General features: G+C 31.4%; 3 protein-coding genes across 3 annotated transcripts in view; 1 reads left to right on the top strand and 2 right to left on the bottom strand.

Moving 5' to 3' along the window:
- Positions 1 to 1,213: 1,213 nt before the first annotated feature.
- On the bottom strand, positions 1,214 to 5,378 carry LOC101496239 (uncharacterized protein At4g38062-like). Its single transcript, XM_004485554.4, has 2 exons — positions 4,822 to 5,378; positions 1,214 to 4,503 (listed from the first exon to the last, which is right to left on the bottom strand). Exon 2 carries the CDS (start codon positions 4,488 to 4,490, stop codon positions 1,725 to 1,727), a length of 2,766 nt encoding a protein of 921 aa, XP_004485611.1. The 5' UTR covers positions 4,491 to 4,503; positions 4,822 to 5,378; the 3' UTR covers positions 1,214 to 1,724.
- A 774-nt stretch (positions 5,379 to 6,152) lies between these two features.
- Positions 6,153 to 12,571, bottom strand: LOC101496564 (uncharacterized). The gene is made up of 6 exons (XM_004485555.4): positions 12,206 to 12,571; positions 12,012 to 12,107; positions 9,633 to 9,673; positions 8,750 to 8,867; positions 7,041 to 7,121; positions 6,153 to 6,459 (listed from the first exon to the last, which is right to left on the bottom strand). Exons 1-6 carry the CDS (start codon positions 12,431 to 12,433, stop codon positions 6,409 to 6,411), a joined length of 615 nt encoding a protein of 204 aa, XP_004485612.1. The 5' UTR covers positions 12,434 to 12,571; the 3' UTR covers positions 6,153 to 6,408.
- A 2,001-nt stretch (positions 12,572 to 14,572) lies between these two features.
- The window catches only part of LOC101505699 (KH domain-containing protein HEN4-like), a 7,110-nt gene continuing 6,343 nt past the window's right edge, over positions 14,573 to 15,339 (top strand). The window contains exon 1 of the mRNA XM_012720189.3: positions 14,573 to 15,337. Coding sequence (XP_012575643.1) covers positions 14,765 to 15,337 — 573 coding nt within the window. The 5' untranslated portion in view covers positions 14,573 to 14,764. The remainder of the gene's footprint in view (positions 15,338 to 15,339) is intronic.

Raw genomic sequence — 15,339 nt, forward strand, 5'->3', positions numbered from 1 at the left:
TGATGTGATTTTGAGTTCTATCATCGAAACATGAATATGTAAAGGTGACGTACTTTTTTTATTGCATGAATTAACCTAACAAAATGACATACATTATGTAAATTGATACGTGTATATCTTGTATCTTCCTTGCACTATGTAGATGCAATAAAATTTATTTTACTAATTTTTTAATTAATTATTAGAACTTCAATTGATTTATTATGTTCAATTTTTAATATTAGAATAAGATCTCGAAAATCTTAAAGACGAAACCAAATACATCAATTTTTCAACTATATGTCTATTATGAAAAAAAATCTAGAGGTAATGACTAAATTTCAACTAATTTTTTATTAATTATAATTTACTACCTCTCTCCACCATATATATATATATATATATATATATATATATATATATATATATATATATATATTTATATTTATAAAAAATGGTAAATTTTATCATAATTAATCACGAAATTGTGAGGTCTCGGGTTCGAATCCGCAGACATCTAATTTAATAATATCGGCATTTGTCATAATTGAAAAACGTTATTATATATTTTTAATAACTCATTCTTTTCCTTTTCATTTCCTCGTTATCATGAATGATATTTCAAACGGAAACCTTAAACCTTTCCATTTCCACTTTCTCTTCAATACAAGATCAATGTTGGTTGATTAAGTTAATAAAAGAAGATAGCAATTCGTATGTTGATCTAATAGAGAATTGTCCATTCGAGAATGAAAACCATGAGGGATAAGCATACAACAACTTTTTATTTTTTATTCACCATAATTGAACAATTTTTTGGTGTTATCAAATTTATGTAAAGCAAAAAAAACCATAATGCAACCACTGCGCAAAATCTGAAATATTTCAATCATTGAATAGATCGTAGACCAAGAATCAGAATTTTTTTTCCTACATTGTTCTACTGACTTAAAATTTAGTTAGTGATATCAGCTTTTGTACTTCCACCCTTCTAATCCATTTTCTAAAGGGTTTAGGACTCCGTACTTTTCTCTCATGTGAGAGTGATACATACAAAAACATTGTTTTATTCAATTTTATTTTTTGTATATAAATTCAAAAAAATGGTTTTTGTATATATCACTTTTACAACATGAGAGAGTCAAAAGGAGAGGATCCTAATCCTTCCTAGAGCAAATGTAAGATGTTTAAATGACTTATCAAGTAAAACAACATGAAATAAACCAAAACAGCATAGAAGAATTTCTCAAATGACTTATCAAGTGAAACAACAGCACATCACTAAAAGTGACTAGCTAAAACATCCATTATTTGCAATCTTTAACAAAATTGCAACGATTTACATAAATCAGTAATGGAAATTTTATGGAAGTGTGAAAAAATGGCAATTTCAACTAATTAGATGCTTGAATGGCATTTTTTTTTTATAAGCAAAAACCAATGGCATATGAGGCTAAGAAAAATCATTATTATGAGATTATAGCATGGATTATTGACTACCTCCATTTCTTAACAGTAAGAATTCAAGACATTTCATTCATAACGAAATCCACAATACAAGGTGGATTTTAAAACTTGTATTGATATGCATTCTACCTTAAAAGATAGTTTTTGGGAAACAGTTTGCATACATGTGCATTTAAAGGCATAAACAACAAAACATGACAATATGAAGAGGTGCTTATTTCTGAATTTGTATACCTTGTGGCATTTACTTCAGCAAGAACACAAAATTCTTCTTTGGTCTACATATGCAAACTGTTAACCTCTCTCAATGGCAATCGCCCATAAAAAATTTCTTCAATTTTTTTGTTTGTGGGAGGTAAAAGAAGACCATCTGTACTGTCTTGAGCAGACTCATGTAGTTTATCACAAACTACTGAATCCATTGTTGTTTCATTTTCATCATCTATAGAAGTATTCACTATATTTCCCAGTCTCTCCATCAACTGCATATCTTCACTAGACAAATTTCTAATTTTTTCATAGATGTATTCTATGTGTGCCAACATATCTTCCCTTTCTGTCGATAATTTCGTGATGTCATGAATCAAATTTCCTTTCTCAAACTTGATCTCTGTAATTATCTGTTCCATCTTCAGCTTTTCATTTGTCAATGCTTTAGTTTCTAACTCCATGGTTTCCAATGATGTTTGAAACTGCTTAACTTCGTGTTTAAAATGAGAACATGATTCTTCTGTATGTGCCAAATTCTCAAGCAAACTGTTAATTTCCAATTCCGATTTCATTATTCTTGCATTCTTCTCTTCAATTTCTAGCTTTGTCAGGTATTCCACATTCTTCAAAGCCTCAGTAAGCATGCAAACTTCAACCAACTTTTCCACTTGTTTTGAAAAAGAGAAACACAGTGCATCCAAAAATTCTTGTTCTGATGCTTTAGCTAGCTCCTGAAAATGCTTTATAGTTTGATCTTTCTCGTCTTTAATCTTCCAAAGAAGATTTTCCTTCTGCTCAAGGGCTTTTAGTGTATCTAGTTGTGCAAGAACTGCATCTTCTAATTCTTTTTTCATGAACTCTTGCTTCAAGCAGGCAACATCTATATCTTTCTGAAGATCTTTTATGGAACCATCCTTCTCCATTACAGTTTGGACAAGTTCATCTTTCTCTTGCTTAAATCTCTTTGCTTCCTTTGTTTTATCTGCATTGCAGGATTCCAGTAAAGCTATTTGCTGTTGAAGATCTTCAGTTTTCCTCTCGTGATCCTTGACAATGCAGAGAAGGCTTTTGCTCTCCTGCTTAAGGGCTTGCTCATTTTCAATCTGTGATAGGAGGGAAGCTTCCATTCTTTTGTATGTTCTCTGAATTTCTTCAAAGGAAACTTTAAGGTTTTCAGCATTAGACTTCCAATTCTGTGCTTCACAATCTAATCGAGATACTTCATCATTTTTCTTAGCCATTTCAAGTTTCAGCATCTCTAGAGCCTCAAATGCAACGTTTCTTTCATTTTTTAGGGTGTTTTCCATCTGCAATAGTTGCTCTTTCAATATGAGTTGGCCTCCAGATGATTCCTCAAGCATTTTCTTTTTTTGTTCAAGCTCTTCCTCCAACAGAAATTGTTGTTGTGCCAGAGTTTTTAGAGAATTGTCTTTCACTCTCAATTCCTCAGTAGAAATTAAAATCATATTTTTATTCTCTTTGACACAAACTGTTTTACCAGTTTCTGTACCAAATGATTTTGATTTGGAATAAGCCTCAGCAAGTACTGATTCAAAGATCCACAGTCCAATTTGTTTCTCTTCAATGGCATAGTAACATTTTTCCAGTTCCATCTGAAGCTCCCTGATTTCTCGTTCTTTATTGGTCAGTGCAGATTTAAAACCAACAATATCTGCTTCCATCTTTTCTATCTGAGAACCCCATTGGGCTTCTTTAGAAATGAGAATTGAAGAACAACTTTTATGAACCTCCTCCAACCGTCTTAGCTTGTTCTGAAGCTTTGATGTCTTAGAATTCGCACCCACGTTACGTATTTGAGCTTCCCTCAGTTCTTTAAGTGAATCTCCCAATTCCTGATTATCTTGTTCAAGGTGAACATTTTTCCTTTCCAATTCTTTCACAAGAGTCTCTTTCTCTCCCAGCAAGTTTCTCAACTCGGCTATCTCATCATTCCTCATAACGGTCAACTGTTGTATCTCAGACTTCTTTTCTTCACACTGACCATAAACATCCTCAAAACAAGTCTTGAACTCAGATATTTCAGCCTCCAAGAGTTTCCTCTTGCTTTCTTCGCGAGCCAACGCATGGTTACACATCTCCAAACGAGATTGAAGCCCATCCAAAGTTCTTGTCTGAGAATCCAAACTGATTTGCAACGAAGATATTTCGCTGAGCAGTGAAGATCTCTCCTTCTCCCACTCCTCCTTGCTCAATTTGAACTGAACTTGAAGTTGCTGATAAGCTTGTTCAAGATGTTTAAACTGTTCATTTCTCCATTTAATTTGATCTTGCACGCTGATATTTTGTTCCTCCAATTGCAGTATCACATCCTCTCGTAATCTCAGTGTCTTCGCCTGCTGAGCTCTCTCCTCGGCCTCTCGACACTTCTTCTCTGTAGCCGATAACAACGACTTGAGACACAAAATTTCCTCGCTGCTGGCACAAACATTCTGCTCCAAATAACTGTTTCTAGCAGTGAGTTCATCGAAAGCCAAAACCAACTTATTGTTACTTTCCTCCAATTTGAGCACCCTCTCGGCACAAATAGCTTGAATCTTGTTATTCTCCAAATTCAAATGGGCAATGTGCTTTTCTTTTTCATGCAAACTAGACTTGAGATTCTCATTGATTCTCTTGAGTTCATAAATCTCCTCTGATTTGAGATCGAGCTCGTGAGCTCGTTTCTCAGCCAGATGAGTAATTTCTTGAAATTGGTCAGAGCGGTCTTTTCTCTTCAAATTTTCAAGGTGTTGTGTTTTCAATTGGCATTCTACCCTAAGCTTCTCCAATTCTGATTTGAGTTCATCTAATTCTGTGCGCACATTATCCTTCATTCTTCTCTTATCCCTAAAATATATACAGATTTGAGATTTTACGACTGAAAAACGTATTAATTAACCTAAGATTGAAGAATACAACAATTACTACTAAAATTAAAAATAGATATGTGTGAGATTAAAATTGAAAGATAGATCTGATTAATCATAATAATGTCAACATGCATAAATGAAGAGATACTGAGAACGATATTGATGAAACATGATTGTAACGCTTACGATTAAGATAATAATAAATACTAATGTTAAATATGAAACATGAGAGGTAAAGTGCAAAGTATTAAAGAAAAAGAAGATTGAAGGGAGAAAAATGAGGAAGGAGCGTTACCTGTTGTTGCTGAAACTTGAAATCGAAACTGAATAAATTATGAAGTAGTAATCTATACTCACTCACTGGAACTGAGTGTGTGAGAGAGAAACGCGCTCTTTTGTTTTCAAATTTGCGGATATTTGGTGGGCGAAACTAAAACTACTTCTATGACCTATATATGCAATAAAATAAAATGAACAAAATATTCGGCTATTTTATTTCAAATATTATTATTTTCTCATGTCAAATGTATTATTGAGTCACAAACACAATGCCATGCCTCCACTCATATGTATTAATTTCAGAAATAATGTAATTTATCTGAAAACTATGCAAAACTTGTTATTTGTAATTTTTAAAAAGTAAAAATATAGTTTAATATTTCCTAGAACAATAACAACTTCTTAAAAAAACATCAAAAATTAGTTTTCCCCCCACATTTTTTAGGTGAATTAAAGGGGGCTACTTCCCCACAAATAAATAAAAGGAATACGAGTAGGATGAAATTGTATTTGGTGCAATAGACTTCTGATATAGTTTTTACTGTCAACCGTTTGATAAAAATAAATAATTAAGATAGTTTAAAATTAATTTTATCATTATGTAACGTAAATTATTTGATTTTAATTAACTGCTGAGATTATTTAATAGGTAAAACTTTGTGCAGTTTAGTGCAGTTTAATAAATTAACTGCTGAGATTTTGCTAAGACTTAGTGCAGTTTAATAAATTGTCGGATTTTAAGTAGAATATGCTTATAAAATATTAAGAATAGAAGGATGAGTCACTTCAAAAGTCTTGAGATGGACGTAAGACTTTGCTAAGGCATCCCAAACTTGGCTGGCTTCTCTAAAGATATGAGAGCACACAATATGACCAGTATCATCATAAATATGGTCGATAGCAGCAGCAAAATCATGCTGCATGCACAGCATGATTGAGTCGGGTCTACATCCTTCACAAAATAAACAGAGGGCAATATGAGAGTCAGCATAAACTTGAAGCCGATAATATCCTCTACTTCCAGCACAACAATTATATGTGATTGTCAGAAGCCATTGACGTATAAACTTTGGTATTTTTCAATGATTTTTTAATAATTTCTTGTCAAAAAAATAATTTTGCAGCATGAATTTTTATGAACAGGCAAAATTAGTATAAAAGCACTACTAGAAAGCATAAATTATAGGGCATTTAGCATCAACTATAAGCAGGAGTTACAAATCAGGCACCCCTTGCATCAGTTATCAGTACACCAAATGAACATTTCATAATTTGGTTGGTTGATATTAAATTTCCCATTCAAAAATTATTGGATGGTAAAGGGCTATATGCATCGAAGACATGTACTGATGTTAACTCAATTTCCACACAAATCGAATGTTGAAACACCATTTTGAATACTACCTTTACATATTTACACAGCATAGGTCAATTTTTCACATTGAAGAATGTAATTCAATAGTTTCATACAGTGAACAAACAATATAGTAACCAGCAGCCCACACTAACATAAGGACATTCATAGGTCATGTTTCCTTTAGAGGTCTCTTCACTCTTCACCGTGTAATTAGACAATTTCAGCACTACTTTCAAAGCTTCAAACCTATTCTGCCACAAGCAACTGCTCAAGTTCTTCTCTGCGCCGTTCCAACTCCTGTCAAGTGTCAATAGTAGCAGGTAACTTTTAGTGTAACTTTTTCTGTAAAAATTTATTGGATTAACTGAGATAAAAGTTTCTTGAGAGATTATGAATTTTGTCACATAGGATTTGGGAGCAAATACACAAACAAGGATAGTAGTGTTGCAATCAGACTACAATGTCTAAACTCTAAACCAGGCAAAAAGAAGCAAACCTTCCATATTCAAAAGTTTATTTGAATAACTATTAGATATAGCCCTGGTCAAATAATGTTTTCAAAATTCAAATACATGCAGTAATAATCATACGGTCTCCAAAATCCTTGATTTCTTTTCTTTAACTAAGAAAAATAAAAGTCAACCTTTGATTTGAAACAAATAAAATCTGGAGCAAGGAAATACGGGCTAGCATCAAATCATGCAGTTTATTTCAGGTATATAAATTAAATTTTGCTACAATATAAAGGAAAATGTTCCATAAGTTTGCAGTTGGTGCAATGTTATGTCATTGGAACCAAGGGAGACAAAGAACTGCAAACATGCACATGTGCAATACAAACAAGGATAAATCATAAGATCTCAATATAAGCATATTACCTCAAGATCCTTGGTTGCTTGCTCTCTAGTGATCTCCTGCTTCTGGCGATGACGTTTTAGGAAACCAACACATAGGACTCCCTTCAAATGGTAATACATGCAAAACGTTTTAGAATACTTTCAATATATGCAATAAAGAATTTTTTAGAATATTTGACTGAGTACTGTCAGCAACAACAGAGAATGAGTGGAAGAATAATTTAATGGAAAACAGTTTGAACTCTGACCCAAGGTATATCAAACAAGCTCCGTGAAATATAAGTCGTGAAAATAGTTTGGAAGTTTTCAAAGCAGTAATTGAAGTATTAAAATACGTGCAAGGAAGAGAAACTGATTAATTTAAGTCGTAATTTGTAAAATATTAAACGAAGGACAACATTCAAAGCCAAATAATGTGAAAAATCAATACTAGATTACAAAATGAAAATAATTTGCACATAAAAATACAAACATCAAATTGTTTTGAAGCTATCATTTAGACCATCTTTTGACACTACCAGCTTGTCTGACAGTTTCATAAAACCAGGTGTCGCGTCCAATTAGTCCGCAAAAAAACAAGTTGTCACTAATTTTATTTTATTTTTTTAAAAGGAAAAATTAGATAAAACATAAAGTAAAAGTTCTTGAAAAAAAAAAAAATGGATTCGGAAATAATATTACCCTACAAAACGGTTACATTATATACATACTATTCATTTATTTATTTATCTTTATCCAAAAAAAAAAATCAAAAAAATAAAGAAAATAAATTATTTACATTAAATAAAGAAAAAAATATTTTTTTATTAATTTTGTTTAACAAGGGGAAAACCTTGCTCCTACGTATTGACCGATTTTATTAGTAATTTTACTTTATATATATATATATATATATAAATATCAACATGAACAAGAAATAAAACACAATAAAAATGAGAGATCACGAATTTGGTAAAGAAATAAACGATTATACGACAATCAAATTGATTTTTATTAGTTGATTCCAAAACTTATCGTGAAACCAAAAAAAAAATTATTGTTTATATCATAGTGCATAGAAAAAAATATAGACAAGAAGAAAAAAGAAAAATAAGTGTTTATCGCACTAGAAAGGTTCTTTACTTACTAGCTCGTTCCAATTTTTCTTCTATCTTTTCTCTCTATTATTCTCTCTTCTCTTTTATTTTTGTTTTGCTCCCCCTCCCCTCCTCTTGTGGTAGACTATTTATAGACTTTTTTGATGTAGATTACAAAAGACAAGAAAATAATTGATTAATTGTTGCTTTCGGATTCTTTTCATTTAATTGACCACAATTATACTGATTCTTATTATCATTGATTCATTTCTTCGGTTTCTTTTCTATTCAATTGACCTTCATTATACTTGTTTCTTTTCAATCAAATGATGATCATTATAATAATTTTTATTATCATCAATTCAATTTAATTAAATACGTTTGTTTTTATTATTTTTATTTTATTTTAGAAAATAGTAAAAGTTTCTGGAAAGGACTCAGAGTCAAATAGAAACCAAACATAATTCATGATTTTCTAAAATCTAACTATTTATTTTTATTATTATTTTCATCATTATTATTTTTTTAATTTTTTTATATATTTATTAAAAATCATAAAGCAGCTGAGAAATTATGTGTCTAACACCAGGTTTGAGGAAAAGGGCATAATGTTCGTGAATTGAAACTATAGTTTGATTTCTTCAATAATCTTACCGAGATAACGTAAACTACGCCACAAGAAAGAAGCAGATAACAGGCAATGTTTTGAAGAATAACAAGATCTTTTCGCTCCCCATTATAGTCGGGGAAAGCCCTGGTCATCACTGCCACACTGCAGAAAAGAAAAACCACAACTCAGACAGAAACCACACTACAATTAATATTTATATGCATCATCGTGTATACAGAAATATCATACAATCTCTACCTTACCCCCAAAATTTGAGGTGTGTTTGATTTTATATTGAAAAAACTCTCAGAATTGATTTTGTATCTATCATATATGATTTTAGTAAAGACGGAGGATGTGTGGTTATTGTCGGACAATGCCTCTAAACCTCAGTTTTGAGTTGAAAAAGTAACACTAACTTTGAGAATAAACCCTCAATTTAGTCTTCAGAGTATCATTCTCTTTCTAATTAGTCTCTTAAGTATATATAAATAATAAATTGTCCCTAAAGTACATGAAATTTGTCACTATAATCTCTGGTCTTAAAATGCTACGGATTAGCATTTTCATATACTTTAGGGGTTAAATGATGGGTTTCATATACTTTACGTAGTAATTATTATTTTTATATAGTTTAGAGATTAAGTTGGAGAGAGTGGTAATTTAGAGACTAAATTGAGGATTTATTCCCACTGTTTTATATTATATCAGATAACAAACTTGTTTTCATCATAAAAACACAATAACATAGATCATTTTCATTTCAAACACAATTTTAAACAAATAAATTCCATTAAAAATCACGATTATCAAACTCAGATCCACACACACAATAATAATTACTGTAAGATTGTAGAAAATTAAGAATTTGGTTAACACATAATATTTAATACATAATAAAAAACATTTAAGAAAGAGAAACCGTACAATATCTGCAGCATACCCCTGCCAGCCCAATACTCTAGAACCTGAAAATGCAATGTACCAGTAGAAGTAAAAAGACAAATGCTGTTTGTTAAGGAGCAATGAAAAACGAAACACAAGAATTACACTTCATTTAATTTGCAATTACTTTTAAAACCCTCTAACCATTTCTATACTACCATCTTACCCATGTTAGGTTAGTAGAAAACACCTTTGTCAAAATTCGCTTTTAGAGTACTCGTAACATTTAGGAGGCCTCAAAGTAAAAACATATAAAATTAAGGCTCCATTTACTTTGCAAAAATCTTTTCTATTTTCATTTATTAAAATTTGTATTAACTTTACTTATTAACTTAAGGAGGTAAGAGACTTTTGAAATTAATAATTATTTATATTTCTAAAAAAAACAAAAATTTCAAAAAATAATTTCATTATTTTTGGAATGCATCCTCATTAAGTAACATTTTATCGTCCCTTCATCACAATAGTTCATTTGGAGTCTCTTGTGAAACTAAAATGAACATATATTTTTGAAAATGAAAACATGGAATGTATTCACAAACTAAATAAGACCTAAAATAATGTGATCCAACAACCATCGATTCCATTTCTTTCGGAACATAGAGTATCTTAGTGTGTAAATTTAAAAATTGTTGAAGTCCCACATTGGACAAATTTCGTATTGAATAGTTTTCAACTCTATAAATACTCAAGTTCACATTAGATAGAAAATGTACTTCGGTGACATAAATTGATTTTGAAACAGATTTTTTAAACTCAAAAACAACAATTTTAAGAAGTTTCTTTTTGTCATGTCAACTGAAGAGATTACTACCGTTACAACAATACTGCTAGAGATGTTTGGGATGCTCTGAAGAAGAAATATGATATCGAGAAAGTTGGGGCTAAAAGTAAGTTGTGAGCCGCTACTTAGAGTATCAGATGACCGATGAAATATTTGTGGAGGCTCACTCCCGTATAATTCATAAGATAGCTCATGAGTTAATCTCTTAATATATGACTTTTGATGAAAAATTTCAAATTGTTGTTATTACTGACAAACTGCCTCTGCTTGGAAGGATTTCAAAAAAATTCTCAAGCATAGAACAAAAGAATTTTCTCTAAAGAGTCTCCGAGATAAAGAAAAAATATCTTGTTTATGTTTTCTTTTGTTTATGGTTTTCTTCTAAAGGAGATATTATAATCGATCATGTACGCAGTGATGAGAATTTAGCAAATCATTTGACAAAAGGGTTAGCTAGAGAGAAAGTCCTAAATACATCCAAAAGGATGAGACTATAAAGTCACTCATGATGGTAATCTGACCTAAAAGACTGGAGATCACAAGAATTAAGTTCAATGGGTAATGACAAGTCGTGAAGTGAACATTTTATTATATCTTAAAGAAGTATGATTCTTGACGCGATGAAAGGATGAGGTAATAGAAACTCTTAATGAGATCTATAATATATGTGGAGTGGACTACCTAACTACATGAGTACTCTTGATAGACTCACCTATGTGAATGCTGAAGTGAGGTCGATTCATATAGAATTTTGAGACAGAATTCCTAGAGCATTCACTATATTGAGATAGACGTGCATGACCATTAATGCATACACCTTATGAAAAAGGTTGTGTGTGTAGGTTTGATGTTAGAGATAGAGTTCAAGACGACGAGTCACTCATATTGAATCTAAATGTTACTTACTATGCAAATATTCAAATCATGAGACTATTTCAGAAACTCTGTATAAGCACGATCTTATAAAAGCTTTTGACACTATTTCAGAAACATTTTTTAAAATTTAAGTGGGGGATTATTGGAACATAGAGTATGTTAGTATGTAAATTTAAAAATTGTTGAAGTCTCATATTGGATATATCCCATATATTGAGTAGTTTTCAATACTAAAGTTCCACATTGGATAGTCTTTTTCTATCACAAGTTTCAAACTCTTGTGAAAAGTATACCAAAATTTGATGCATTTTCCTTTGATATTTTAAAGCGTTTTATGCCGTTGTCCATTCGATATTTTAGAGTAGTTTGTACCGTAGTCTCTTCGATTTTTAGAGCGATTGTTAGGCCGTAGTTTCGTCGACTTTTTAGTGGTCTTAATACTACTATCCATTTAGAGTGGTTTTTATGTCGTAGTTTTGTTGAATTTTTAGTAGTCATATATCACTATGAGCGATTATTGTATTGTAATCTATTTAAAGCTGTTTTTTGTGTAACTTTAATTATCATAGTGAGATATTGATGGCATAATTCTAAAACAAATTTATACCTTGCATGTCTGTTTTATACTCAGGGCGAAACTCAAAAATAACAATTTCAAAAGATCATACTAATAACAAATGAAATGAAAGAACGTAATTAACCTGCCAGAACTTAACAACGAAGCCCCATTCCGTCTCAGCGAGAACCACAAAAACCGCTATGAGAACAGCGTAACAACGAAATATGCCATCGAAAATCTAAAACACAAAATCAATTTATCATATATTAAATCCAATAAATGAATAAATAAATTAGAAAAAAGAAGAATTAAAAAGAAGAGAAGATAGATAGATACAGTGGATTGATTTTTGAAGGAGCGAATAGCAGAGAGAACATTAACGGCGATACAGAGAATAGCAGCTAAAGCGGTTATGAAACTGAAACAGCCACAAACTACAAGGAATGGATCTGCTCTCCGTCCGATTCGTGCCGTCGTGGTAGCGCTACTGCTTGAACTCGAAGAAGGTAACACTGGTGTTGCCACACCCACGCTCCCATTTTCTTCATCTACCCCTCTACGCATCTTTCACACCTCCAACAAACAAACGTTATGGAAGAATCAACAAATTAATTAAATAAACTCCTTTTTTCTATGTGTTTCTGCCTTTCTTCTTAGGGTGATATATCACTGGTTTTTTAATTAATGTTATTTCATTTTCTTTCTTAAGTTTTAGGCCCCGTTTAATTAAATAAGTTATAGTCTTAAACACTTTAAACAATTAATAAAATGTAGGTTTTTCCGTGTCAGTAAAACTCTGTTTTCTGTGTAACTAATTTTTCAAGGAAGTACCTATTTATTTTGCGTGTTCAAATAATCTTTTCGAAAAAAATTAGTCTTCGTTAAAAAGCTTAAGTTATGGGTATTTAGTATGTATGATTTGGTTGTAAAAAAAATTTATACAATTTTTAAAACGTGAAGCTAAAGTTGTAATTTTGTTGGAACCACAAAAAAATATTGTAATTTTGTAATTAATAAAATTAAAGCTCTTTTTCTTTTTAAATTTAAAATGTTGGGTACACTTTGCTTCTACGAAGCATGTTTCTTTCTTCGCCTGCCATTCAAAGGTGGCAAAGAAATCGAATCTAAAGAGCGAGAAAGAAAGGGGCACATTCCCCCACATATCACTAAGGTGACTATTTCATCGATCTTGCCATTTTTTACATTTTGACACATTAATTGGCAACCCTCGAGCAATAACTTATTTACTATTTTACCGACGGTATTTTTGAATAAGGATTTAAATGACAATGGAAATATATCTATTTGAATTGATTTGATTGAGTTTGTTTATTAATATTAGACATAAGTAAAATTATTTGAAATAACTTTAAAAAAATTAATATATATTAATGAGTTGTTTTCAATTAACTTTTATAAATTATTTAAGATAACTTATAATTTATAGCTTACATAAAAATAGTTTAAATTTATTTTAATTTGTGTTCTAAATATAGTTTATACACTATCTTGTAAATTGTGAAATAATATTTTATTTAAATAGGTTGATTTATTATTATATATTGAACGTGGATATTAATAGAGTCTATCTTTATAAAATGAATACATTAAAATAAAGCCTAATTGATTAATATTTTGAGCGGTTAACTATGTGTTTGGTAAAAAAGTACTAGACGATGTAAAGTTTATAGAAGACATTTGAGTGTTTATGATGATTTTAGATTTATCTTAATTAATTATATGCCAGACTATTATTTCATCTATTTAAATAATTATATTACTCTGTTATATTCGATTAATTATGTTCGATTAATTATGTTTCTCTTACTTTCATTGCACATATTAATTTAAGACTGTCTTAATCACTTTCTTAATATAATTGTTGGTCTTTGGATGCTTATAAGAGATTTAAATGAAGTTGTTAGTTCCCATTAAATCTCGGGTGGTTGATCTCTTATTTATCATGTTTTACTTTTTAATATTTTATTTATTACTTTCTCGTTAATCAATCTTGATACTAACATTTTTTTTTCATTTGGAAGAAGAACATCAATCATGAAGGGATGTGAAGAAGAAGCTTGCATATGCATAACAAATAATGACAAATGTCTTTTGTTTTCTCTTTTGTAGGTAGAGGGCTTATCTTACTACGATTTTGACCATACTCTTTTAGTTAATTGTAAAAAAATTCTTTTTGATATATTAAAATATTTATATTTTTAATATATCGAATTTAATCATCCTAATTATAAGAATCTAATTATTTGTATTTGACTCCCTTCTCTTAAGATGTCATTTAAAAATTAAGTAAGATAAAAAATAAGAAATTTATTATTTTTTGACGTCTGAATTGATAGATCGTATATTATCAGGTGAAAAAATAATAATGATGAGATTCAGTAGATAATAATTAAAAAAATCAATGTCAAAAAAAAGCCATATTACAAAAAAAAAAATACAGACATCCTTTATTAGAAACTCTCACAACTTTCACTTCACAGTATAATTATAAGTGATAAAAAATATTGATTAAATATAATTTGTTCCACTTTTAAATAATTTTAATAATTATAACTAAATTCACTACAATGACTAATTATATTTTCTTTAATAATCTTATTATTACAAGATTTTTATGTATGAACAAAAAACATCTTTTAATTTTTTTGAAAAATACTAATATACCCCGCTGTAATAATCCACCAACGCGCGGGTTCTGAAACCCTAGGCGCAGTACGCACCCGCGTCTTTCCCCTCGGCGTATTGTAGCAGCTGAACTCCCTCGTCTCGTTCTCAGCTGCTGCAACTCTCGTTTTCTTTCACTTCGTTTCAACAATTTTGAAAATTCATTCTAAGTCAGAGACAATAAAAAAAAAAAGAGAAAGAAATAGGATTATGGGAAGTAACTTCCATTCACCGCCAGCGAAGCGCTCCATATCCGGATTGCCCGACCCGAATCCATTTCCTCCAAACGGAGCTTTCAAGCGCGCAAAGCCGTCCAAAGCTCAACAACCAATCGCCGTACCCTCTGGACACGTGGCATTCCGTCTCCTATGCAACGCCTCACGCATCGGCGGTGTCATCGGCAAGTCCGGAGCAGTCATCAAGAATCTCCAACAGTCCACCGGTGCCAAGATCCGAATCGAGGATTCTCCATCGGAGTCACCGGACCGAATCATCATGGTTATAGCCTCAAGTGCTCTCGACGGTAAAATTATGATGAGAAGCCACGGCAGCGACGGGGAAGCCGTTGAGGTGTCGAAAGCGCAGGAAGCTTTGTTGAGAGTTTTCGATAGGATCCTTGAAGTTGCGGCGGAGACGGAAGGGATTGAACTTGGGGATAGGATAGTGTCGTGCCGGCTGGTGGCGGATTCGGTGCAAGCCGGGTCCGTCATCGGAAAGGGAGGGAATGTGGTGGAGAAGATAAAAAGAGACACTGGGTGCAAAATTAGGGTTTGCAGGGATAATTT

Source organism: Cicer arietinum, chromosome 1 (genome assembly GCF_000331145.2).
Source record: "Cicer arietinum cultivar CDC Frontier isolate Library 1 chromosome 1, Cicar.CDCFrontier_v2.0, whole genome shotgun sequence".
Classification (NCBI taxonomy): Eukaryota; Viridiplantae; Streptophyta; class Magnoliopsida; order Fabales; family Fabaceae; genus Cicer; species Cicer arietinum.